General features: G+C 58.8%; 12 protein-coding genes across 12 annotated transcripts; all 12 read right to left on the bottom strand.

Moving 5' to 3' along the window:
• Positions 1-492: 492 nt before the first annotated feature.
• On the bottom strand, positions 493-7,809 carry TOR2 (putative target of rapamycin (TOR) kinase 2; the record flags this gene model as incomplete). The annotated part of the gene is made up of 1 exon (XM_001686508.1): positions 493-7,809. One exon carries the CDS (start codon positions 7,807-7,809, stop codon positions 493-495), a length of 7,317 nt encoding a protein of 2,438 aa, XP_001686560.1.
• A 1,502-nt stretch (positions 7,810-9,311) lies between these two features.
• On the bottom strand, positions 9,312-9,974 carry LMJF_34_4520 (putative proteasome beta 7 subunit; the record flags this gene model as incomplete). Its single annotated transcript, XM_001686507.1, has 1 exon — positions 9,312-9,974. One exon carries the CDS (start codon positions 9,972-9,974, stop codon positions 9,312-9,314), a length of 663 nt encoding a protein of 220 aa, XP_001686559.1.
• Positions 9,975-10,513: 539 nt separating this feature from the next.
• QDPR-7 (quinonoid dihydropteridine reductase) lies at positions 10,514-11,203 on the bottom strand (the record flags this gene model as incomplete). The annotated part of the gene is made up of 1 exon (XM_001686506.1): positions 10,514-11,203. The coding sequence occupies one exon, from the start codon at positions 11,201-11,203 to the stop codon at positions 10,514-10,516; it is 690 nt and encodes a 229-aa protein (XP_001686558.1).
• Positions 11,204-11,786: 583 nt separating this feature from the next.
• LMJF_34_4500 (conserved hypothetical protein) lies at positions 11,787-12,125 on the bottom strand (the record flags this gene model as incomplete). Its single annotated transcript, XM_001686505.1, has 1 exon — positions 11,787-12,125. The coding sequence occupies one exon, from the start codon at positions 12,123-12,125 to the stop codon at positions 11,787-11,789; it is 339 nt and encodes a 112-aa protein (XP_001686557.1).
• Positions 12,126-12,851: 726 nt separating this feature from the next.
• LMJF_34_4490 (20s proteasome beta 7 subunit, (putative)) lies at positions 12,852-13,514 on the bottom strand (the record flags this gene model as incomplete). The annotated part of the gene is made up of 1 exon (XM_001686504.1): positions 12,852-13,514. The coding sequence occupies one exon, from the start codon at positions 13,512-13,514 to the stop codon at positions 12,852-12,854; it is 663 nt and encodes a 220-aa protein (XP_001686556.1).
• Positions 13,515-14,053: 539 nt separating this feature from the next.
• QDPR-6 (quinonoid dihydropteridine reductase) lies at positions 14,054-14,743 on the bottom strand (the record flags this gene model as incomplete). Its single annotated transcript, XM_001686503.1, has 1 exon — positions 14,054-14,743. One exon carries the CDS (start codon positions 14,741-14,743, stop codon positions 14,054-14,056), a length of 690 nt encoding a protein of 229 aa, XP_001686555.1.
• Positions 14,744-15,327: 584 nt separating this feature from the next.
• On the bottom strand, positions 15,328-15,666 carry LMJF_34_4470 (conserved hypothetical protein; the record flags this gene model as incomplete). Its single annotated transcript, XM_001686502.1, has 1 exon — positions 15,328-15,666. One exon carries the CDS (start codon positions 15,664-15,666, stop codon positions 15,328-15,330), a length of 339 nt encoding a protein of 112 aa, XP_001686554.1.
• Positions 15,667-16,392: 726 nt separating this feature from the next.
• LMJF_34_4460 (20s proteasome beta 7 subunit, (putative)) lies at positions 16,393-17,055 on the bottom strand (the record flags this gene model as incomplete). Its single annotated transcript, XM_001686501.1, has 1 exon — positions 16,393-17,055. The coding sequence occupies one exon, from the start codon at positions 17,053-17,055 to the stop codon at positions 16,393-16,395; it is 663 nt and encodes a 220-aa protein (XP_001686553.1).
• A 539-nt stretch (positions 17,056-17,594) lies between these two features.
• QDPR-5 (quinonoid dihydropteridine reductase) lies at positions 17,595-18,284 on the bottom strand (the record flags this gene model as incomplete). Its single annotated transcript, XM_001686500.1, has 1 exon — positions 17,595-18,284. One exon carries the CDS (start codon positions 18,282-18,284, stop codon positions 17,595-17,597), a length of 690 nt encoding a protein of 229 aa, XP_001686552.1.
• Positions 18,285-18,868: 584 nt separating this feature from the next.
• Positions 18,869-19,207, bottom strand: LMJF_34_4440 (conserved hypothetical protein; the record flags this gene model as incomplete). The annotated part of the gene is made up of 1 exon (XM_001686499.1): positions 18,869-19,207. The coding sequence occupies one exon, from the start codon at positions 19,205-19,207 to the stop codon at positions 18,869-18,871; it is 339 nt and encodes a 112-aa protein (XP_001686551.1).
• A 726-nt stretch (positions 19,208-19,933) lies between these two features.
• LMJF_34_4430 (20s proteasome beta 7 subunit, (putative)) lies at positions 19,934-20,596 on the bottom strand (the record flags this gene model as incomplete). The annotated part of the gene is made up of 1 exon (XM_001686498.1): positions 19,934-20,596. One exon carries the CDS (start codon positions 20,594-20,596, stop codon positions 19,934-19,936), a length of 663 nt encoding a protein of 220 aa, XP_001686550.1.
• A 539-nt stretch (positions 20,597-21,135) lies between these two features.
• On the bottom strand, positions 21,136-21,825 carry QDPR-4 (quinonoid dihydropteridine reductase; the record flags this gene model as incomplete). The annotated part of the gene is made up of 1 exon (XM_001686497.1): positions 21,136-21,825. One exon carries the CDS (start codon positions 21,823-21,825, stop codon positions 21,136-21,138), a length of 690 nt encoding a protein of 229 aa, XP_001686549.1.
• Positions 21,826-22,004: the final 179 nt, after the last annotated feature.

Here is a 22,004-nt window from a genome sequence, read left to right as displayed (position 1 = left end):
CTGAACACGTCGAGTACCCCATGCCCTCGAGTGATGAGCTGGACACTGCCGAGCAGCCCCTTTCACGATGCTCACTTGTCTTTGCACTTGCGGATGCTCACCCGCCTTCACTGCAGACGCGGGCGAGAGGGGACAGTACAAGCGACTTCAGTGTCGCACACGTGAAGCAGAAAAAAACAACACGAGAACAGGGCTTGACGTGGTACACCAGTCATGGATGGAGAGGGGGAGAGGTGGGAGATGAGGGGAGGAGAGGGAAGGGGGGCATCACAACGATCGCTCCCGCAAAAGGTGAGCGAGAGCCAAAGGGATCAGCACAAACGCAGACATGCTACAAGGAAGGAGAGAAGGACCTGGGCAGCGGCAGGGGAGCGAGAAGACAACCATCGAATGTGAGTGAGGGATGCGACATGGCGTCTGCCGGCCTGGGCGCTAACGGTGATGGTGGTGGTGGTGGTGGTGTGGTTTTGATGCAGTGCCGCTGGTGCTATTCTACCAGAACGGGTACCATCCTGACCAGGACTGTGCCACGTTGGTGACGTCTGTGGCTTCCTCAATGAGCTGCCCTACTTGCGTGCGTGGGTCGAGGAGCTCTGTGCCAGCCGAGATAAAGTCCTGCCCTTTCAGCTTGGAGCTGAGGCGCTTGACGATGAACACACCCTGATGCACCACATCCACCTCCTCCCCACACAAGTGCTTTGCGACACTAAACGGACCGCTATCGCGTTGCCCGAACGAGTCACACATGGACTCTGCCTCCGCCGCTGACGTGGCGTTGCGCATGTTGGCAATGTTCACCTGCTCTTCGATGGTCTTGTGATCGTTCGACGACTCAGGCTCCTGTCCATGTCTGTTGATGAGGCGCCACGAAATAAGCGGGTCTTGAATGAATGCCTCGAGGAGGGCCAGCACACTGTGGCTACCCTCGCGCAACACGCACATCGCCGTCTCCGAGCAGGCACGAAAGGCTCCGTCGACGCCCGACACGTCGAGTGCGCTGCGCAACATACGTGTCAACCGGAACGGCACCTTTTCGGGGAACTTATCGCGCGTCATGGCCACCTCAAAGCAGTCACCAAAGTCGATGTGCACCACCAATCCTGACGCGCGCTGCAGCATGATGTTGTTTGGGTGGCGGTCGCCGAGGCCGAGAATGTAGCCTACGATGCTCATGTTTGCCAAGGACGTTGTGTACATGCGGCGTCGATCGTACCAGACCTCGCAGTTCGGCGATGTGCTCCACATGGCCTTGCGAATGTCCTGCCCGGAGGTGTGATCGGAGAGGAACTCCAGTACCTCTACCTTCGACATGATGGTCAGATAGTCGTACGCCTTGGAGTTGTCAAAGGTGATGATCTGGTCCAGCATACGCATCTCCAGTTCAACCGGGATCGATTTGCGTTCGCGAAAGTGTTTGACGACTTCGTGCAGCGTGTCGCAGCCGTCGACCCAGCCAATGATACCGACGTTGTCTTTGAGCGGCGTGACAGAGTAGCGCTGGATTTGGAAGCCTAAGTTCTTGCTCGCCCTCGAGTCGGACTGCATGAGGATGTTGACTAGCGAGAAGAGCTGCATGACACGCTCGTCCAGGCGCAGATCCTCGCGCCCTTTGAGCAGGAACTTCTGCAATTTCCCCTCCGCCGTGATGATGCCGATCCGCTTCGGCCGCTGCTTGCTTGCGATGACGATGATGTCTTTCTGAAAGCGGTTCACCTTCGCTACCGACTCCTCGCGAACAGGCCGCGCGTCGGGGATCCCGATGGAGAGGTTGCGCGCCTCGAACAGCTTCGGGCTGCAGAACTGCAGCTGTAGTGTGTCGCTCGATTTGATCTGTTTGTCGATGTTGCAGTACACGCTGTGGTACAGCTTCCATGCAGATTGAATGTCGCCGGTGTAACGCGTTGACGAGTACGACCGCAGCCAATCCCGGGCCTCGGTCAGACGTTTGCTGTACTTGGACAGAAACTCAGATTCCACCACCGTCTCCGGCACCCGTGTCAACGTCTCGTGAATCGGCAGCAGCGTGCGTATCATCTCATCGGTGCTGCGACGGCCAAAGAAGGCGGTCGCCGCCGCTTCCAGCTTGTCGTACCATTGCTCGTAGATTAGGGCCGAGACGCGGATGAGTTCGTCAATCATGAGACGACCCTGCAGCACAATCACCGGATACCGCTCCTGCAGCTTACCCAGCACCTCATTGGAGTACCTCTTACGCCGCTCCGAATCAGACATGGTGCACAGGTTCAGCGGGTACACCAATGTGTGGGGGTAGTCGTAGCCCACGTTGGTCAGGACATCCGCCACAAGCCGGCAGCTGTCGTCGGAGCCGGTGTCGAGCCGGGCGACCAGCTGTGGCACCACAAGGTGCCACACGCGCGACGGCACATCGAAGACACGCTCGCGCAGCTCCTTCAAGTTGTGATCAGAGTCGCAGTGGCTCGACCAGAGCGTGAGCAGCTTGAGCACATCTTGAATGAGCGTCGAGTCGGACGTCCCCAGCTGAATGCTTCGGATAAAGCCCTCGATCGCGTTGCGGCACGTTTCCTCGCCCTTGTCTGTCTGGAGCAGCTGCGCGTTCGCCTCGGCCCACTTACGCCACGCCAGAAACCACTGTGGGTCGTACATGATGGCCGTCTTGAAGCACTGCACCGACTCGATGAGATCGACCTTGCTGCCGAGGCGCGTGTAGGCCCGCGCCAACACTGCCGAGTTTTGCGCCTTGGTGTGCACGTCAATCATCTTCTTGATGAGGTCGCTCTCGGTTCCGAAGGCGCTGCCGGGGCCAAGTGCGTTGGTGTCGGAGAGGTATGAGATGTACTGCATCACCACGCGTGGGTTCACATTACGGCTCGTGAGTTGCTCCAGGGTCGGGTTTGCGAACCCGAGGAGCTCGGCCAGCGTAAACTTCTCTAGCTGTCCCGCCTTCTCCTGCCGACAGAGCTTGGTGAACTGGATGCGTGTCTTCACGTCTTCATGGGGCGAGATGAGTAGGCCGCGGATCCCCAGCACCTGCTTCCATGTCGGTACCGTCGCATGCATCATTCGAATGCGCTGCTCCCATATATGGCAGAGATGCGGTATGTGTGCGGCAGAGCTGAGCGCCTTCTGCGTCTGCTTCGCGATGATGACCTCCTCCATCTCCGTCAGCTGCTGCGCCACCACCAGCCCCTCGTAGGCGCGCGCGTACGACTCGTGCAGCAGGCTTGTCAGATCCTCCAGAAGCACCTTGCGCCCGTTCGTCACAGAGACGAGCGCGGCGTCGTAGTTGCCGCGCACCACCTCCAGAGCCGCCTTCGACACGTGGTAGAGAACCATGTCCGGCGGCAACCAGTCCAGGACGTGCTCCAGTGTGTCCCACGACTGCAGCCGGATCGACGCGTCTGCGGCGTACTGCGAGACAAAAAAGAGCACGTGCATCTCGTCTGTATCTGTCACGCGGTCCTTGCAGTTGTGGAGCATGCTGCCCCACTGCTCCAGCACCTTGTCGTACTCGCCAAGCTCGCTCAGGCACAACATCAGTCGCGCGTTCACCTCAACGCGGCGGTCGCGACAGCTCTCCTCCGCCTTTAAGGAGGACGGGGTGAGATCGCTGTTGGACGTGTAGTGCAGCATGCGAGACCAGCCGCGGCTGCCGTTCTTGTACCCGCGGGCCTTGGATAAGCTCTCCGAGCTGCTCGCCTCCGACGGGGCAGCCTCCAGCTCCAGCTCCTGCTGTGTCAGCTGGAGCGCCTCCGTGTAGCGCGCGAGCTTAACCAGGCTTGTCTGCAGCAGGCTGCGCCGCTGCTCCTCGCTCGTCATGTTCAAGATTCCAACCGAGGAATCCACCATGTGTAGCTCACTGTAGAGAGAGATGAGCGACTCGACGGTGCCGACAGGGTCGTCGCGGTACGCGGCCTCGCGCCAGAAGAGCGCCTTGGCCAGCATTCCGCGGTTCCACGCACACTCGGAGAGGTCATTGTACGAGATGAACAAGGCCTCGCCAACGTGGTCCATGTACTCCACGATGCCAAGCAACATCGTCACCACCTCCGCCGGGACAGTGGTCGACATCATTGCCTGACGAAACGACTGCCGGAAAAAGTCTGTGATAGCGGTTTGCAGCGCTGAGCTCGCGTAATTCCACATGGAGCGAAAGGCGATTTGGAGTGTGTCTTGCACAAACTGCGTCGATTTCTCGACCAGCGGGGCTGCGTTGATGCCGATGGGCACCGCCGTGCAGCGGAAGACCTGAAACGGCGACTCTTGCAGCAGCGTGATGGCGAACTGGTCCGACCACTTGACCCACTCCTCCTTCGTGAGGGGAACGACCTTCATGGGGCTGATGAGACGCTGCTCGTTGATAGGCATGGTGCGCTCCTCGGCGATCCCTGCATTTGCGTTGTCGTCGTTGAGGTTTGCGTAGCTCCACACCTCGCCCATGCGCGACATGCTCTTCATCACGACGGATTCGCATGTCTTCAGCAGCGCGGCAACCTCCGCGTTTTGTTGCTGGATCGACATCGGGCTGCGTGCACAGCGGAGGCCGGTGGCGACGCGGTTGTTCATGACGCCAAACTCCGTGTTTGTGATGCGGTAGTTCTTCAAGGCCTGAATAATGTACGTTGAGTGCTTGAGAAAATCGCCCTGCAGCTCCTCGATCAGGACACAGAAGACCCCCATGATGTTGTTGCAGAGAGCAATACTATCGCGCCCGCGTGTCTTGCGTGCAAGGTCGACGGAGAGGCATGCCAGCAGACATCGAACAATAGCGCCGACGAGCTCATCGACATACAGCTTGAGGCAGATCTCCTTAAGCGTCACCACACAGTGGTTCACAAAGTCAAGCGGATTTGCCGGGTTCTGTAGGGCGCCGAGGAGGTTATCCACCGCCGCCTCCGTGCACGGCTGCAGGGTGTCGACATGGCGCACAATGTACTCAAGTACGGCGTACTTGAGGTCGGCGCGGAGGTCAGCACGGTTGAGCGTGTCGAAGAGTTGCGGCAGGATGCGGGAGTGCTGCTGGCCGTAGTGTCGATTGTCGGAGGCTTCGAAGTTGGCGACAAACGAGAGCATGCGCACGGCCAAAAACCGGTAGTTGACCTGCAACTCCCATACGTTGTCAAATACGCGGTAAATCTCGTTCAAATCGTTCAGCACCACCGCACCCGCGTAGCGAATGATGTTGCAGAACTCGAAGAGCACGGTTGCAAAGAGGCGGCCGCCAGGCAGCTGCCGGATGACGCGGGCCAGCGGCCCGATCACGAGACCGATTTCACTCTTGGAGCATGGAATATGCTCAAAAATGTTCAGCATCGTCTGCACACCCGTGCGCAGCAGCCCTTCGCGCGCGCCGGCGGAGCGCTTGCTCTCCGGGTCAAGCAGCGCCGCCACTGCGCCGAGCACAATGCGGCAGCACTTCACGTGTGTCACCCTGTCCACCACCACCGCGCTCATCTCACATGCCTTCTCCTTCTCGTTGAGATTGAAGGACTGGAACACGTGCGAGTCCAGCGCACCGATCACGCCAATGCACCGCAGCGCTTCTAGGCGGATATCGACGCTCTCCTCTGTTCTGTGCAGCAGCGTGCAGAGCTGTTGAAAGAGCCGAGGATACAGCACGTACGGCGAGGCACCTTCCATGAGCGGTGCCAAGGTTGCTGAGAGGAAGCGGAGACAGGACAGCCGGATGATGTGATACGACCGGTCCGCCGGCAAGGTTTCCAGCAGCTCGCACACGAGAGCGATTTCACGTTTGGAGGAGAAGGGGGTGCTGCCAAACTTCCGGAGCGCTGCTGCGACGGCTGTGCAGCAGTGCAAAAACGACAGGAGAATGCTGGAGCGGGAGGAGAGAGTGCTAAAGTACGGCACCAGGGCCTCGCAGATGCCTTCCGTAAAGTTCACTACCAGTTGCGGCGCGCGCGTCGCGATCGCGGCGAGGAGGCGGAACCCGTTTTGGACGGTGTTCATATTGAAGGTGGACGTAATGAAGTGTAGAAGAACGACCATCTCCTCTCGTAGCGCAGGCAGAATGTGAGACGGGTCATAGCGGATCATCTGGCACAGCTGCTCCGTCGCCGCCACGCGACAGTTGATGGATTCATCACCCAGGGCAGAATAGAAGCGAAAGAGATACTGCTGCTCGCTAAGGTATGGATAAAAGTCCTCTGTAAAGGCACTCAGAATGGTCTGACGCACCACCGGATTGGGGTCTGACAACCCTACAACCAGCATGCGCGTGATGACAGTGTTGACGCACATGCGACGTGCGATACTGAGGTCGCCTTTCTCGCCAGGGGGGATGAGAAGCTTGACGATCGTATAGACAGCTGCGTTGCGCACGGCGACGCTGTTGCTGTCGATAAAAGGCAGCACCGAGACGCGCAGAAAGTCGCCCATGAGCTCCGAGTTGGAGAAGCCGAACTGCTTGAGGGCGTTCAGGGCGACGGAGATCTCATACTCGGAGGCGCTCACATCCGTCGAGCTCTCACTGACGCGTGGCGCGTCGATCTGCTGTCGGAATGGGAGACCGCATAGTGTGACGGAGATCATATCAAGCAGCGACTCCTCCAGCTTTGCTCGGTACTGCGCGCTCGACGACTCGATGATGGCGCGCATGCACTCAATCAGCTCCGCGGAAAGTCCCCACACGAACACGTTCTCGATGCACGACTCCACGTATGTCTCCATCTTGGATGGCCGGCACTCTTTGCAGATGATGGAGAAACACTGCAGCGCCTTCCAGCACGGACTCGGGGACTTCTCGAAAATGGTCTTGATTACTTCACACGTGTCGTCTACGAAGGGTGCAAACTCTGCCTTGCCTACAATCGGAATGATCTCAGAGAGCATCTCGAAGGCGGTGTTCCGCTGAATGTTGCGGTTGATGGAGTCCAGCGCGAAGCGCACGCTGTCCTTGAGCTGGTGCGCGACAAACTGTGGTGCACTGAAGCGGCAGAGAACAACCAGGCAGCGGAACAGGAGCTCGCGCGTCTCGGCGTTGACGTTCGCGCCGCCCCCCACAATGTACGGGACGAGAAGGGTGGAGAGGTCTTCGTAGCGTATGTTGCTGGTGCCGATCGAGTTGATGACGATGGGCTCGAATGCAAGGAGGCCAGCGATGCGTTTGTCCTTCGATTTAGAGGCGAGGTTACCCTTCAGGTGTGACATCAATGAGTCGCAGGTCTCAGCACGAATGGCAGCAGGGCGGTTGACCAGAAGCTTTGCGCATAGCGTGAAGAGACACAGAGCGCGCGAGCGGACCTCCTCGTCGTGCACCACCAAGCAGTCCCAAATCCTGTCGAACACCTCGGAGAGCCGTGGCAGAATCACCATTGGAATGCGCAACGCGACCTCCGTGAGCACCAAGATGCCACAAATGCGACGAGGCTGCGACTTGGCATCGGAGAGCGAAATCCACTCGAGTGTCTCTCCGATTTGAGTGCGCACAAAATCCGTCGTCATGCTGTAGCTAAGCGTCTGCGCAAACGTCTTTGCAGCTGCCACAGCGACGGGGATTTCATTCACCGCCATGAGACAAAGCCGCAAGTAGCTGTTGCACTGCGACAGCTGAATGACAGACAAGTCTAGGTTTAGCAGAATGTCCAGAACAGTGAGCTCGCAGAGCACATCAAGCGACGTGCCGTGCACCACCTCAAAGCTCTCGAGACACATAAGCAGCGACGACACCACCATCTCATACTCCTGCACGCTTTTGCCCTGCAACTCCTTTGCTTGCTTCACCCCCTCCGTCACAAAGGCAATGCGCTCGTCTCGACTGCCGGCTAGTGTGCGGATGGAGGCCGCGAGTTTCTCCGAGTCCACCGACGACATGGCTCCTGTTTTCGTAGCCTCTAGTGTATACGTTCGGTTGTGTGTGCGTGTGTGCCTCCGAGATAGAAAAGAGACAGACGGCGAAAGCTTCTAGGGAACAATAGACGAAACATAAAAAAACGGGGAGAAAACGTTGCGGCGGGGGAGGTGAGGCAGGCTTTGACGAGCACAGCACCCGTCGCTCGGCAGGCACCACTGGCGCGTCCTGAACGAGTAGTGCGCAGGAGTGATTTGAAGCAGGGAGAGGTGAAGAAGCTAGCGGCTAAGGACTCCCAAACCTTGCGAGTCGCACCCCTCACAAGGTGAGGTCTTCCCCCAGCGAGAAACAGAGGGAGCTCGACCACAGAGGTTACGCAGACGGACACACGGAAACACAACGGCGTGTCGAACAGTGATTGGAGCGACGTCTTCAGCAAGGATTAAAAAGAAAAATCGCACAAGAGGAAAGGTGGTGTCGAGGGACGATTTCGTTTTGCGGTGTTGCCAACACGTACGTGTGCGCGTCCTGCACAGGAGATAGTCTGTTCGCACGTGTTTACAAAAAAAAAGATGTAAATCGAGGTCTCTACTCCGCAGCAACGCTACCAAAAAAAAAAAGAGATCAAACAAGAGGAAGCCGACGACGCGCAAGCCCCCACGAGTGGCAGTTTAGCTCACGTACTTCCACCACCTAAAAGGTGCCCCCCAAAAGAAGAGCGAGAAGGCAGTCAAAGAGGAGAGGAGGGCAGGATGATGCGCAGGTAGGCTACCGAAAGCAGTACAGATACAAACACACAGCTTGTTACCAACGCCGCTGACGTCCCCCCAACACGCCCTGGCAAAAATAGCAACAAAACGATGACTGTACAGTACTGCACATTAGCCCGTGTTGTTCATCAAAGAGCGAGAGAGTTGTGGAGAAAAGGCAGGCAGAGCGTGAGAAAGAGACACGGGTTTGAGGAGGGAGTAGTTTGTATCAACGTCTACCATGCACAGCTGGAGGGGGAGGGAAATATATATATATAGGGTGCAAGGACAGCCCCCTCCTTCCCCTCCCGGAATCAAGCGTTGGGACACCCGGCGAGCAAGCGAAGAAAGAGAGAGGGGGTCTCCACTCCATCGTTCTCGCGATGGGTGACGCAGGCAACCACATTTGCACTGGAAGCGTCGAAGAAAAACGCTAACGTACCGCGAACAACGGCACTGGTATCTAAACGCCGCGGCGAAGCATGAACACCCAGGGCGAGTTTTAACAGCGTGTCTTGTGTACTTCAACTGGCACAAACATCAGCTCCAGCGGCACAAGACCACCGACTTCAGACATTCAACAACACACAGCAATGGTCGGCCAGCGTGGACGCGGTACACGGGAGGGGTCCCGATAAGATAGCGCCACTGCACACGCGCACACACGCACACACGCAGACTGCGAGGCGTGCACAATACAGAGACGCGAAAACAAAAACGCGAAGTGTGTGCGTGTGTGTGTGCAGGAGAGAGGTAGCGCCGCGAGTCTTACGCCGTCAGCGGATGATGGCCGTCTTCTCGAAGCAGAAGCCCTCGTACTCCCAGTTCGTCTCCACGTCGAAGGGCTCGCTGATGCGCACACCGTCGCCGGCGGCGTCGGCCATCTGAAACTTGTTGATGGTGCGGCACTCGCGGTAGAAGAGCACACGCAGGCAGTCGGTGAGGATCTGCACCGCCTGGGCCCGCGACAGGCCGCCCGGATTCTTCTCCAGCGCCTGGCGCAGCAGCGGCAGTGCGATGTACGCGCCGTAGCCGGTCGCGACGCAGTCGTCCTCCCAGCGCGTGCCGACGTCGTCCACGGCCGCCAGAAACGTCTCGCTGTCGCGCACGCCAATGAAGACCATCTGACACAGGCACGGCTCGAAGTCGCAGCGCTTCTGGTAGATGGAGCGGTGCAGGTAGCTGAACACCTCACTGGGGTTCAACTCGTCCACGTTGTAGTACATCCTCTGCCGCTCAATGTTGTCCTCCACCTGCTTCGCCATCATCTGGAAGTCGGCGTAGCTGCCCGTGGCGCACACGGCGGAGTGGCTGCCGAGCAGCTTGATGCGCGGGATGTTGGGCCACTTGGCGAGAGACCCGTAGGACAGCAGCGTGTCCGCCGCCATCAGTACGCCGCCGTTGTACTTGATCGCGATGACAGATGCGCCAGACGCCATTTTCGCGGTCACGAGCCGGGGAGGGGGAGGACTGCCTGCACGGGTACGTGCGATTGCCTAGAGAAGTGGGCCGAGTTGGGCAGGCGGCCGAGCTGATCGCGTATGTATGTCCGTGTCGGTGAAAGCAAACGGGGTGGTGGACTGAACTGAATCAACGGCGAAGTGCAAGAATACAGAGAGGAGGAGGTAGGTGTGGCGCCTCGTGAGCGCGCATAGAGGCAGAGTGGCCAGTGATCCACTGCGAGCTCTTACTACGTTACGCGTTGCTCGTCTAGTCGTGCTGCCGACAAGATTGTCGCTCTCGGGCGGTGGTTGGTGAAGTACGGCGCACATGCGCCATCAAAAAGGATGAGCAGAGCAAAGTGCACACGGTGAACGTCTTATCTGAGGAAGGGCTATGTAGATCGCTAAAAACGTAGTTTTCCCTCCTCCGAGGATAAGCACTCAGCTCCTACTACGCACGTGCGGCCACGCTGCGCTCCCTGAGACGGTGCACAAACGCCTCTCCGATCTCTGCGAGAGTTGGGCGCTTTGCGTTTCTACACAATAAAACGCGTCTTCGAGTTTTCTGTAACGATCTTAACGAGTGATCCGCTAGCAGGACGACGACTTCCATTGCTCCACTCCACGATTTGCTGCGCCACGTCCTCGAGCGACGTCCACGTGGAGCGGTCAGCATGAGGCATCGCACTTCTATTTCCGGGAGTGTCAAGGATAGTGGGGAGGATAGCCAGGACACTCGCATCTGTCGGCAACACGGATGGGTCTTCCGCGATAGACTGGCAGAGAAAGTGCACTGCAGACTTTGCTGTGCCGTATCCAATCATACCGGGTGTGGGGCTCACAGCAGCCGCTGCGCCGGTGAGAAGAAGCAGTCCATTTTTTTCACCCTGCGTACTGAACACATGTGCCGCCGCTACGGAGGAGAAGAGCGATTGTCTCAGCATCAGCTCTGTCGAGGCAGCGGTGCTGGCGTCCGCGACAGAGCCGCCGGCCCAACCGCCAGCCACGTTGATCACTGCGTCAACCTTGAGTCCGGTGACCGCAGACTTGTAGGCCTGCTGCAGCTCCTCGATGGAGCTTGCCGGGTTGACAGCGCAGCACTCATCGCCCTGCTGGACAGCAGCTGCCTGATCTACACTGATGATGGACCATTTGCCGTTGGCAAAGGCGTTCGCGACGGCACGACCAAGGGCGCCGCGAGCACCGATGAGGAGTACATTTTTCATGGCGATAAAAGCTCTCGCAGCATAAAGAGGGTTGTAGGACAGAGGTCGAGCCAAAAGGGTGGCGAGAGAGGCACGGCAAAACTCGGTGGCCTGAATGTGAAGGGCAAGGGACTAGCCTTTGAAGAAACAAATTCCCTTCGCAGGTAGAAAGAAAGAATGCAGAGCGAAGGGAAAGGTGTGATGGGCAGGGCAGCAATGGAGACCCGAGTCGAGGCACACTCGCGCGCGCATCATGCACGCCCGTAAAATCGCCAAGGCGGATGCCTTGATCATTCCCCGGGCGCCACTTGTTCACAAGAAGAAGTCCATGCGTCGTGTCTGCGGCCGCAGGTGTGCGCGACAGCGTCACAACACCTCTTCCTCGCAAACAGAAAAAAAACAAACGCAAAAGAGCAGTAAGTCTCCTGCTGCGCATATTCGCGGCGCCGTACGTGCAACATCCGCAGAGATGTCACCAACTTTCTGTCAGGTCGTAGAGGACAGCTATATGCGGGGAGGCACATCAAGCAGGCAACAGGAAAAGAGCGCGCAGCTGCAACCCCCCTCCCTCCCCCCCCCCGAGACGCGCGCGGGGTGGGCAGCGTCAGTGGCGGTCCGGCTGGATGTCGCTCGGGAAGGTCTCGCCCTCGAGGATCATCAGCTCCTGGGCCTCACGGCGCAGACGCATGCGACGCAGCGCCTCCTCGCGCGCCCAGTCCATGCGGCTGTTCAGTTTCGAGTAGTAGGCCCACACCGCAAACTCGACGCCCAGCACGCCGACAGCGAGGTGCCACATCTTTTCCCACATCGGCCAGTCGTCCCACTGATAGCGGAAGGTGGCGCGCGGGGTGTAGGGGTACGGGTCACCGTCGCCCCAGGCTAAGCGACGGAATTTGGAGCGCCGGAAGGCCATCTTGGCCATCCGCTGGTTCCACCGCGTCATGGCGATGATGGTGATCCGCAGACGCGCACAAACACGTGATGCTATGCAATGCTATGCGAGAGTAGGATATTAGCGGATGCTAGAGCTTTGCTTCGATGCTAGTCGAGCGTGGCACAGAGTGCGTCAAGAGATGTGACAGACGAAGAGATTTGAACAGCAAAGTAGTGCCTGCTTTCCCTTCTGCCACGCACAGCGCAAGAGCGCACAGCGAAGAGGAAGATGTGGGGAGAGACTGTAAGAAGAGAAGGTTAAGGCATGCCGATTACAGAGAGCCGGTGCATTCGACGGAGAAGAGAAGCCCTCCGCGCCAGGAAGGGGCGTGAGAACTTCACGTAGCTCACGACTTTTCTCTGAACGTAGATGATGCCTCAGGGACACGCATTGGAAGATCCACAGAGCACATTGGCTTCTGCGCCGCCTCAGCACTGACAAAACAACGAGGCCTTAGCGGAGTAAACTCCAGTCAGCGCGTGCAACAGAAGCACATATGCACGCGGGTACCGCTACTTACACATCCAACAATGAGGAGGAAAGCATGCCTGCACAGTCGGCCAGCGTGGACGCGGTACACGGGAGGGGTCCCGATAAGATAGCGCCACTGCACACGCGCACACACGCACACACGCAGACTGCGAGGCGTGCACAATACAGAGACGCGAAAACAAAAACGCGAAGTGTGTGCGTGTGTGTGTGCAGGAGAGAGGTAGCGCCGCGAGTCTTACGCCGTCAGCGGATGATGGCCGTCTTCTCGAAGCAGAAGCCCTCGTACTCCCAGTTCGTCTCCACGTCGAAGGGCTCGCTGATGCGCACACCGTCGCCGGCGGCGTCGGCCATCTGAAACTTGTTGATGGTGCGGCACTCGCGGTAGAAGAGCACACGCAGGCAGTCGGTGAGGATCTGCACCGCCTGGGCCCGCGACAGGCCGCCCGGATTCTTCTCCAGCGCCTGGCGCAGCAGCGGCAGTGCGATGTACGCGCCGTAGCCGGTCGCGACGCAGTCGTCCTCCCAGCGCGTGCCGACGTCGTCCACGGCCGCCAGAAACGTCTCGCTGTCGCGCACGCCAATGAAGACCATCTGACACAGGCACGGCTCGAAGTCGCAGCGCTTCTGGTAGATGGAGCGGTGCAGGTAGCTGAACACCTCACTGGGGTTCAACTCGTCCACGTTGTAGTACATCCTCTGCCGCTCAATGTTGTCCTCCACCTGCTTCGCCATCATCTGGAAGTCGGCGTAGCTGCCCGTGGCGCACACGGCGGAGTGGCTGCCGAGCAGCTTGATGCGCGGGATGTTGGGCCACTTGGCGAGAGACCCGTAGGACAGCAGCGTGTCCGCCGCCATCAGTACGCCGCCGTTGTACTTGATCGCGATGACAGATGCGCCAGACGCCATTTTCGCGGTCACGAGCCGGGGAGGGGGAGGACTGCCTGCACGGGTACGTGCGATTGCCTAGAGAAGTGGGCCGAGTTGGGCAGGCGGCCGAGCTGATCGCGTATGTATGTCCGTGTCGGTGAAAGCAAACGGGGTGGTGGACTGAACTGAATCAACGGCGAAGTGCAAGAATACAGAGAGGAGGAGGTAGGTGTGGCGCCTCGTGAGCGCGCATAGAGGCAGAGTGGCCAGTGATCCACTGCGAGCTCTTACTACGTTACGCGTTGCTCGTCTAGTCGTGCTGCCGACAAGATTGTCGCTCTCGGGCGGTGGTTGGTGAAGTACGGCGCACATGCGCCATCAAAAAGGATGAGCAGAGCAAAGTGCACACGGTGAACGTCTTATCTGAGGAAGGGCTATGTAGATCGCTAAAAACGTAGTTTTCCCTCCTCCGAGGATAAGCACTCAGCTCCTACTACGCACGTGCGGCCACGCTGCGCTCCCTGAGACGGTGCACAAACGCCTCTCCGATCTCTGCGAGAGTTGGGCGCTTTGCGTTTCTACACAATAAAACGCGTCTTCGAGTTTTCTGTAACGATCTTAACGAGTGATCCGCTAGCAGGACGACGACTTCCATTGCTCCACTCCACGATTTGCTGCGCCACGTCCTCGAGCGACGTCCACGTGGAGCGGTCAGCATGAGGCATCGCACTTCTATTTCCGGGAGTGTCAAGGATAGTGGGGAGGATAGCCAGGACACTCGCATCTGTCGGCAACACGGATGGGTCTTCCGCGATAGACTGGCAGAGAAAGTGCACTGCAGACTTTGCTGTGCCGTATCCAATCATACCGGGTGTGGGGCTCACAGCAGCCGCTGCGCCGGTGAGAAGAAGCAGTCCATTTTTTTCACCCTGCGTACTGAACACATGTGCCGCCGCTACGGAGGAGAAGAGCGATTGTCTCAGCATCAGCTCTGTCGAGGCAGCGGTGCTGGCGTCCGCGACAGAGCCGCCGGCCCAACCGCCAGCCACGTTGATCACTGCGTCAACCTTGAGTCCGGTGACCGCAGACTTGTAGGCCTGCTGCAGCTCCTCGATGGAGCTTGCCGGGTTGACAGCGCAGCACTCATCGCCCTGCTGGACAGCAGCTGCCTGATCTACACTGATGATGGACCATTTGCCGTTGGCAAAGGCGTTCGCGACGGCACGACCAAGGGCGCCGCGAGCACCGATGAGGAGTACATTTTTCATGGCGATAAAAGCTCTCGCAGCATAAAGAGGGTTGTAGGACAGAGGTCGAGCCAAAAGGGTGGCGAGAGAGGCACGGCAAAACTCGGTGGCCTGAATGTGAAGGGCAAGGGACTAGCCTTTGAAGAAACAAATTCCCTTCGCAGGTAGAAAGAAAGAATGCAGAGCGAAGGGAAAGGTGTGATGGGCAGGGCAGCAATGGAGACCCGAGTCGAGGCACACTCGCGCGCGCATCATGCACGCCCGTAAAATCGCCAAGGCGGATGCCTTGATCATTCCCCGGGCGCCACTTGTTCACAAGAAGAAGTCCATGCGTCGTGTCTGCGGCCGCAGGTGTGCGCGACAGCGTCACAACACCTCTTCCTCGCAAACAGAAAAAAAACAAACGCAAAAGAGCAGTAAGTCTCCTGCTGCGCATATTCGCGGCGCCGTACGTGCAACATCCGCAGAGATGTCACCAACTTTCTGTCAGGTCGTAGAGGACAGCTATATGCGGGGAGGCACATCAAGCAGGCAACAGGAAAAGAGCGCGCAGCTGCAACCCCCCTCCCTCCCCCCCCCCCGAGACGCGCGCGGGGTGGGCAGCGTCAGTGGCGGTCCGGCTGGATGTCGCTCGGGAAGGTCTCGCCCTCGAGGATCATCAGCTCCTGGGCCTCACGGCGCAGACGCATGCGACGCAGCGCCTCCTCGCGCGCCCAGTCCATGCGGCTGTTCAGTTTCGAGTAGTAGGCCCACACCGCAAACTCGACGCCCAGCACGCCGACAGCGAGGTGCCACATCTTTTCCCACATCGGCCAGTCGTCCCACTGATAGCGGAAGGTGGCGCGCGGGGTGTAGGGGTACGGGTCACCGTCGCCCCAGGCTAAGCGACGGAATTTGGAGCGCCGGAAGGCCATCTTGGCCATCCGCTGGTTCCACCGCGTCATGGCGATGATGGTGATCCGCAGACGCGCACAAACACGTGATGCTATGCAATGCTATGCGAGAGTAGGATATTAGCGGATGCTAGAGCTTTGCTTCGATGCTAGTCGAGCGTGGCACAGAGTGCGTCAAGAGATGTGACAGACGAAGAGATTTGAACAGCAAAGTAGTGCCTGCTTTCCCTTCTGCCACGCACAGCGCAAGAGCGCACAGCGAAGAGGAAGATGTGGGGAGAGACTGTAAGAAGAGAAGGTTAAGGCATGCCGATTACAGAGAGCCGGTGCATTCGACGGAGAAGAGAAGCCCTCCGCGCCAGGAAGGGGCGTGAGAACTTCACGTAGCTCACGACTTTTCTCTGAACGTAGATGATGCCTCAGGGACACGCATTGGAAGATCCACAGAGCACATTGGCTTCTGCGCCGCCTCAGCACTGACAAAACAACGAGGCCTTAGCGGAGTAAACTCCAGTCAGCGCGTGCAACAGAAGCACATATGCACGCGGGTACCGCTACTTACACATCCAACAATGAGGAGGAAAGCATGCCTGCACAGTCGGCCAGCGTGGACGCGGTACACGGGAGGGGTCCCGATAAGATAGCGCCACTGCACACGCGCACACACGCACACACGCAGACTGCGAGGCGTGCACAATACAGAGACGCGAAAACAAAAACGCGAAGTGTGTGCGTGTGTGTGTGCAGGAGAGAGGTAGCGCCGCGAGTCTTACGCCGTCAGCGGATGATGGCCGTCTTCTCGAAGCAGAAGCCCTCGTACTCCCAGTTCGTCTCCACGTCGAAGGGCTCGCTGATGCGCACACCGTCGCCGGCGGCGTCGGCCATCTGAAACTTGTTGATGGTGCGGCACTCGCGGTAGAAGAGCACACGCAGGCAGTCGGTGAGGATCTGCACCGCCTGGGCCCGCGACAGGCCGCCCGGATTCTTCTCCAGCGCCTGGCGCAGCAGCGGCAGTGCGATGTACGCGCCGTAGCCGGTCGCGACGCAGTCGTCCTCCCAGCGCGTGCCGACGTCGTCCACGGCCGCCAGAAACGTCTCGCTGTCGCGCACGCCAATGAAGACCATCTGACACAGGCACGGCTCGAAGTCGCAGCGCTTCTGGTAGATGGAGCGGTGCAGGTAGCTGAACACCTCACTGGGGTTCAACTCGTCCACGTTGTAGTACATCCTCTGCCGCTCAATGTTGTCCTCCACCTGCTTCGCCATCATCTGGAAGTCGGCGTAGCTGCCCGTGGCGCACACGGCGGAGTGGCTGCCGAGCAGCTTGATGCGCGGGATGTTGGGCCACTTGGCGAGAGACCCGTAGGACAGCAGCGTGTCCGCCGCCATCAGTACGCCGCCGTTGTACTTGATCGCGATGACAGATGCGCCAGACGCCATTTTCGCGGTCACGAGCCGGGGAGGGGGAGGACTGCCTGCACGGGTACGTGCGATTGCCTAGAGAAGTGGGCCGAGTTGGGCAGGCGGCCGAGCTGATCGCGTATGTATGTCCGTGTCGGTGAAAGCAAACGGGGTGGTGGACTGAACTGAATCAACGGCGAAGTGCAAGAATACAGAGAGGAGGAGGTAGGTGTGGCGCCTCGTGAGCGCGCATAGAGGCAGAGTGGCCAGTGATCCACTGCGAGCTCTTACTACGTTACGCGTTGCTCGTCTAGTCGTGCTGCCGACAAGATTGTCGCTCTCGGGCGGTGGTTGGTGAAGTACGGCGCACATGCGCCATCAAAAAGGATGAGCAGAGCAAAGTGCACACGGTGAACGTCTTATCTGAGGAAGGGCTATGTAGATCGCTAAAAACGTAGTTTTCCCTCCTCCGAGGATAAGCACTCAGCTCCTACTACGCACGTGCGGCCACGCTGCGCTCCCTGAGACGGTGCACAAACGCCTCTCCGATCTCTGCGAGAGTTGGGCGCTTTGCGTTTCTACACAATAAAACGCGTCTTCGAGTTTTCTGTAACGATCTTAACGAGTGATCCGCTAGCAGGACGACGACTTCCATTGCTCCACTCCACGATTTGCTGCGCCACGTCCTCGAGCGACGTCCACGTGGAGCGGTCAGCATGAGGCATCGCACTTCTATTTCCGGGAGTGTCAAGGATAGTGGGGAGGATAGCCAGGACACTCGCATCTGTCGGCAACACGGATGGGTCTTCCGCGATAGACTGGCAGAGAAAGTGCACTGCAGACTTTGCTGTGCCGTATCCAATCATACCGGGTGTGGGGCTCACAGCAGCCGCTGCGCCGGTGAGAAGAAGCAGTCCATTTTTTTCACCCTGCGTACTGAACACATGTGCCGCCGCTACGGAGGAGAAGAGCGATTGTCTCAGCATCAGCTCTGTCGAGGCAGCGGTGCTGGCGTCCGCGACAGAGCCGCCGGCCCAACCGCCAGCCACGTTGATCACTGCGTCAACCTTGAGTCCGGTGACCGCAGACTTGTAGGCCTGCTGCAGCTCCTCGATGGAGCTTGCCGGGTTGACAGCGCAGCACTCATCGCCCTGCTGGACAGCAGCTGCCTGATCTACACTGATGATGGACCATTTGCCGTTGGCAAAGGCGTTCGCGACGGCACGACCAAGGGCGCCGCGAGCACCGATGAGGAGTACATTTTTCATGGCGATAAAAGCTCTCGCAGCATAAAGAGGGTTGTAGGACAGAGGTCGAGCCAAAAGGGTGGCGAGAGAGGCACGGCAAAACTCGGTGGCCTGAATGTGAAGGGCAAGGGACTAGCCTTTGAAGAAACAAATTCCCTTCGCAGGTAGAAAGAAAGAATGCAGAGCGAAGGGAAAGGTGTGATGGGCAGGGCAGCAATGGAGACCCGAGTCGAGGCACACTCGCGCGCGCATCATGCACGCCCGTAAAATCGCCAAGGCGGATGCCTTGATCATTCCCCGGGCGCCACTTGTTCACAAGAAGAAGTCCATGCGTCGTGTCTGCGGCCGCAGGTGTGCGCGACAGCGTCACAACACCTCTTCCTCGCAAACAGAAAAAAAACAAACGCAAAAGAGCAGTAAGTCTCCTGCTGCGCATATTCGCGGCGCCGTACGTGCAACATCCGCAGAGATGTCACCAACTTTCTGTCAGGTCGTAGAGGACAGCTATATGCGGGGAGGCACATCAAGCAGGCAACAGGAAAAGAGCGCGCAGCTGCAACCCCCCTCCCTCCCCCCCCCCCGAGACGCGCGCGGGGTGGGCAGCGTCAGTGGCGGTCCGGCTGGATGTCGCTCGGGAAGGTCTCGCCCTCGAGGATCATCAGCTCCTGGGCCTCACGGCGCAGACGCATGCGACGCAGCGCCTCCTCGCGCGCCCAGTCCATGCGGCTGTTCAGTTTCGAGTAGTAGGCCCACACCGCAAACTCGACGCCCAGCACGCCGACAGCGAGGTGCCACATCTTTTCCCACATCGGCCAGTCGTCCCACTGATAGCGGAAGGTGGCGCGCGGGGTGTAGGGGTACGGGTCACCGTCGCCCCAGGCTAAGCGACGGAATTTGGAGCGCCGGAAGGCCATCTTGGCCATCCGCTGGTTCCACCGCGTCATGGCGATGATGGTGATCCGCAGACGCGCACAAACACGTGATGCTATGCAATGCTATGCGAGAGTAGGATATTAGCGGATGCTAGAGCTTTGCTTCGATGCTAGTCGAGCGTGGCACAGAGTGCGTCAAGAGATGTGACAGACGAAGAGATTTGAACAGCAAAGTAGTGCCTGCTTTCCCTTCTGCCACGCACAGCGCAAGAGCGCACAGCGAAGAGGAAGATGTGGGGAGAGACTGTAAGAAGAGAAGGTTAAGGCATGCCGATTACAGAGAGCCGGTGCATTCGACGGAGAAGAGAAGCCCTCCGCGCCAGGAAGGGGCGTGAGAACTTCACGTAGCTCACGACTTTTCTCTGAACGTAGATGATGCCTCAGGGACACGCATTGGAAGATCCACAGAGCACATTGGCTTCTGCGCCGCCTCAGCACTGACAAAACAACGAGGCCTTAGCGGAGTAAACTCCAGTCAGCGCGTGCAACAGAAGCACATATGCACGCGGGTACCGCTACTTACACATCCAACAATGAGGAGGAAAGCATGCCTGCACAGTCGGCCAGCGTGGACGCGGTACACGGGAGGGGTCCCGATAAGATAGCGCCACTGCACACGCGCACACACGCACACACGCAGACTGCGAGGCGTGCACAATACAGAGACGCGAAAACAAAAACGCGAAGTGTGTGCGTGTGTGTGTGCAGGAGAGAGGTAGCGCCGCGAGTCTTACGCCGTCAGCGGATGATGGCCGTCTTCTCGAAGCAGAAGCCCTCGTACTCCCAGTTCGTCTCCACGTCGAAGGGCTCGCTGATGCGCACACCGTCGCCGGCGGCGTCGGCCATCTGAAACTTGTTGATGGTGCGGCACTCGCGGTAGAAGAGCACACGCAGGCAGTCGGTGAGGATCTGCACCGCCTGGGCCCGCGACAGGCCGCCCGGATTCTTCTCCAGCGCCTGGCGCAGCAGCGGCAGTGCGATGTACGCGCCGTAGCCGGTCGCGACGCAGTCGTCCTCCCAGCGCGTGCCGACGTCGTCCACGGCCGCCAGAAACGTCTCGCTGTCGCGCACGCCAATGAAGACCATCTGACACAGGCACGGCTCGAAGTCGCAGCGCTTCTGGTAGATGGAGCGGTGCAGGTAGCTGAACACCTCACTGGGGTTCAACTCGTCCACGTTGTAGTACATCCTCTGCCGCTCAATGTTGTCCTCCACCTGCTTCGCCATCATCTGGAAGTCGGCGTAGCTGCCCGTGGCGCACACGGCGGAGTGGCTGCCGAGCAGCTTGATGCGCGGGATGTTGGGCCACTTGGCGAGAGACCCGTAGGACAGCAGCGTGTCCGCCGCCATCAGTACGCCGCCGTTGTACTTGATCGCGATGACAGATGCGCCAGACGCCATTTTCGCGGTCACGAGCCGGGGAGGGGGAGGACTGCCTGCACGGGTACGTGCGATTGCCTAGAGAAGTGGGCCGAGTTGGGCAGGCGGCCGAGCTGATCGCGTATGTATGTCCGTGTCGGTGAAAGCAAACGGGGTGGTGGACTGAACTGAATCAACGGCGAAGTGCAAGAATACAGAGAGGAGGAGGTAGGTGTGGCGCCTCGTGAGCGCGCATAGAGGCAGAGTGGCCAGTGATCCACTGCGAGCTCTTACTACGTTACGCGTTGCTCGTCTAGTCGTGCTGCCGACAAGATTGTCGCTCTCGGGCGGTGGTTGGTGAAGTACGGCGCACATGCGCCATCAAAAAGGATGAGCAGAGCAAAGTGCACACGGTGAACGTCTTATCTGAGGAAGGGCTATGTAGATCGCTAAAAACGTAGTTTTCCCTCCTCCGAGGATAAGCACTCAGCTCCTACTACGCACGTGCGGCCACGCTGCGCTCCCTGAGACGGTGCACAAACGCCTCTCCGATCTCTGCGAGAGTTGGGCGCTTTGCGTTTCTACACAATAAAACGCGTCTTCGAGTTTTCTGTAACGATCTTAACGAGTGATCCGCTAGCAGGACGACGACTTCCATTGCTCCACTCCACGATTTGCTGCGCCACGTCCTCGAGCGACGTCCACGTGGAGCGGTCAGCATGAGGCATCGCACTTCTATTTCCGGGAGTGTCAAGGATAGTGGGGAGGATAGCCAGGACACTCGCATCTGTCGGCAACACGGATGGGTCTTCCGCGATAGACTGGCAGAGAAAGTGCACTGCAGACTTTGCTGTGCCGTATCCAATCATACCGGGTGTGGGGCTCACAGCAGCCGCTGCGCCGGTGAGAAGAAGCAGTCCATTTTTTTCACCCTGCGTACTGAACACATGTGCCGCCGCTACGGAGGAGAAGAGCGATTGTCTCAGCATCAGCTCTGTCGAGGCAGCGGTGCTGGCGTCCGCGACAGAGCCGCCGGCCCAACCGCCAGCCACGTTGATCACTGCGTCAACCTTGAGTCCGGTGACCGCAGACTTGTAGGCCTGCTGCAGCTCCTCGATGGAGCTTGCCGGGTTGACAGCGCAGCACTCATCGCCCTGCTGGACAGCAGCTGCCTGATCTACACTGATGATGGACCATTTGCCGTTGGCAAAGGCGTTCGCGACGGCACGACCAAGGGCGCCGCGAGCACCGATGAGGAGTACATTTTTCATGGCGATAAAAGCTCTCGCAGCATAAAGAGGGTTGTAGGACAGAGGTCGAGCCAAAAGGGTGGCGAGAGAGGCACGGCAAAACTCGGTGGCCTGAATGTGAAGGGCAAGGGACTAGCCTTTGAAGAAACAAATTCCCTTCGCAGGTAGAAAGAAAGAATGCAGAGCGAAGGGAAAGGTGT

Source organism: Leishmania major, chromosome 34 (genome assembly GCF_000002725.2).
Source record: "Leishmania major strain Friedlin complete genome, chromosome 34".
NCBI classification, from domain to species: domain Eukaryota; phylum Euglenozoa; class Kinetoplastea; order Trypanosomatida; family Trypanosomatidae; genus Leishmania; species Leishmania major.
The sequence above is the reverse complement of the archived record's forward strand: the minus strand, read 5'-3'. Positions and strand labels throughout refer to the sequence as shown.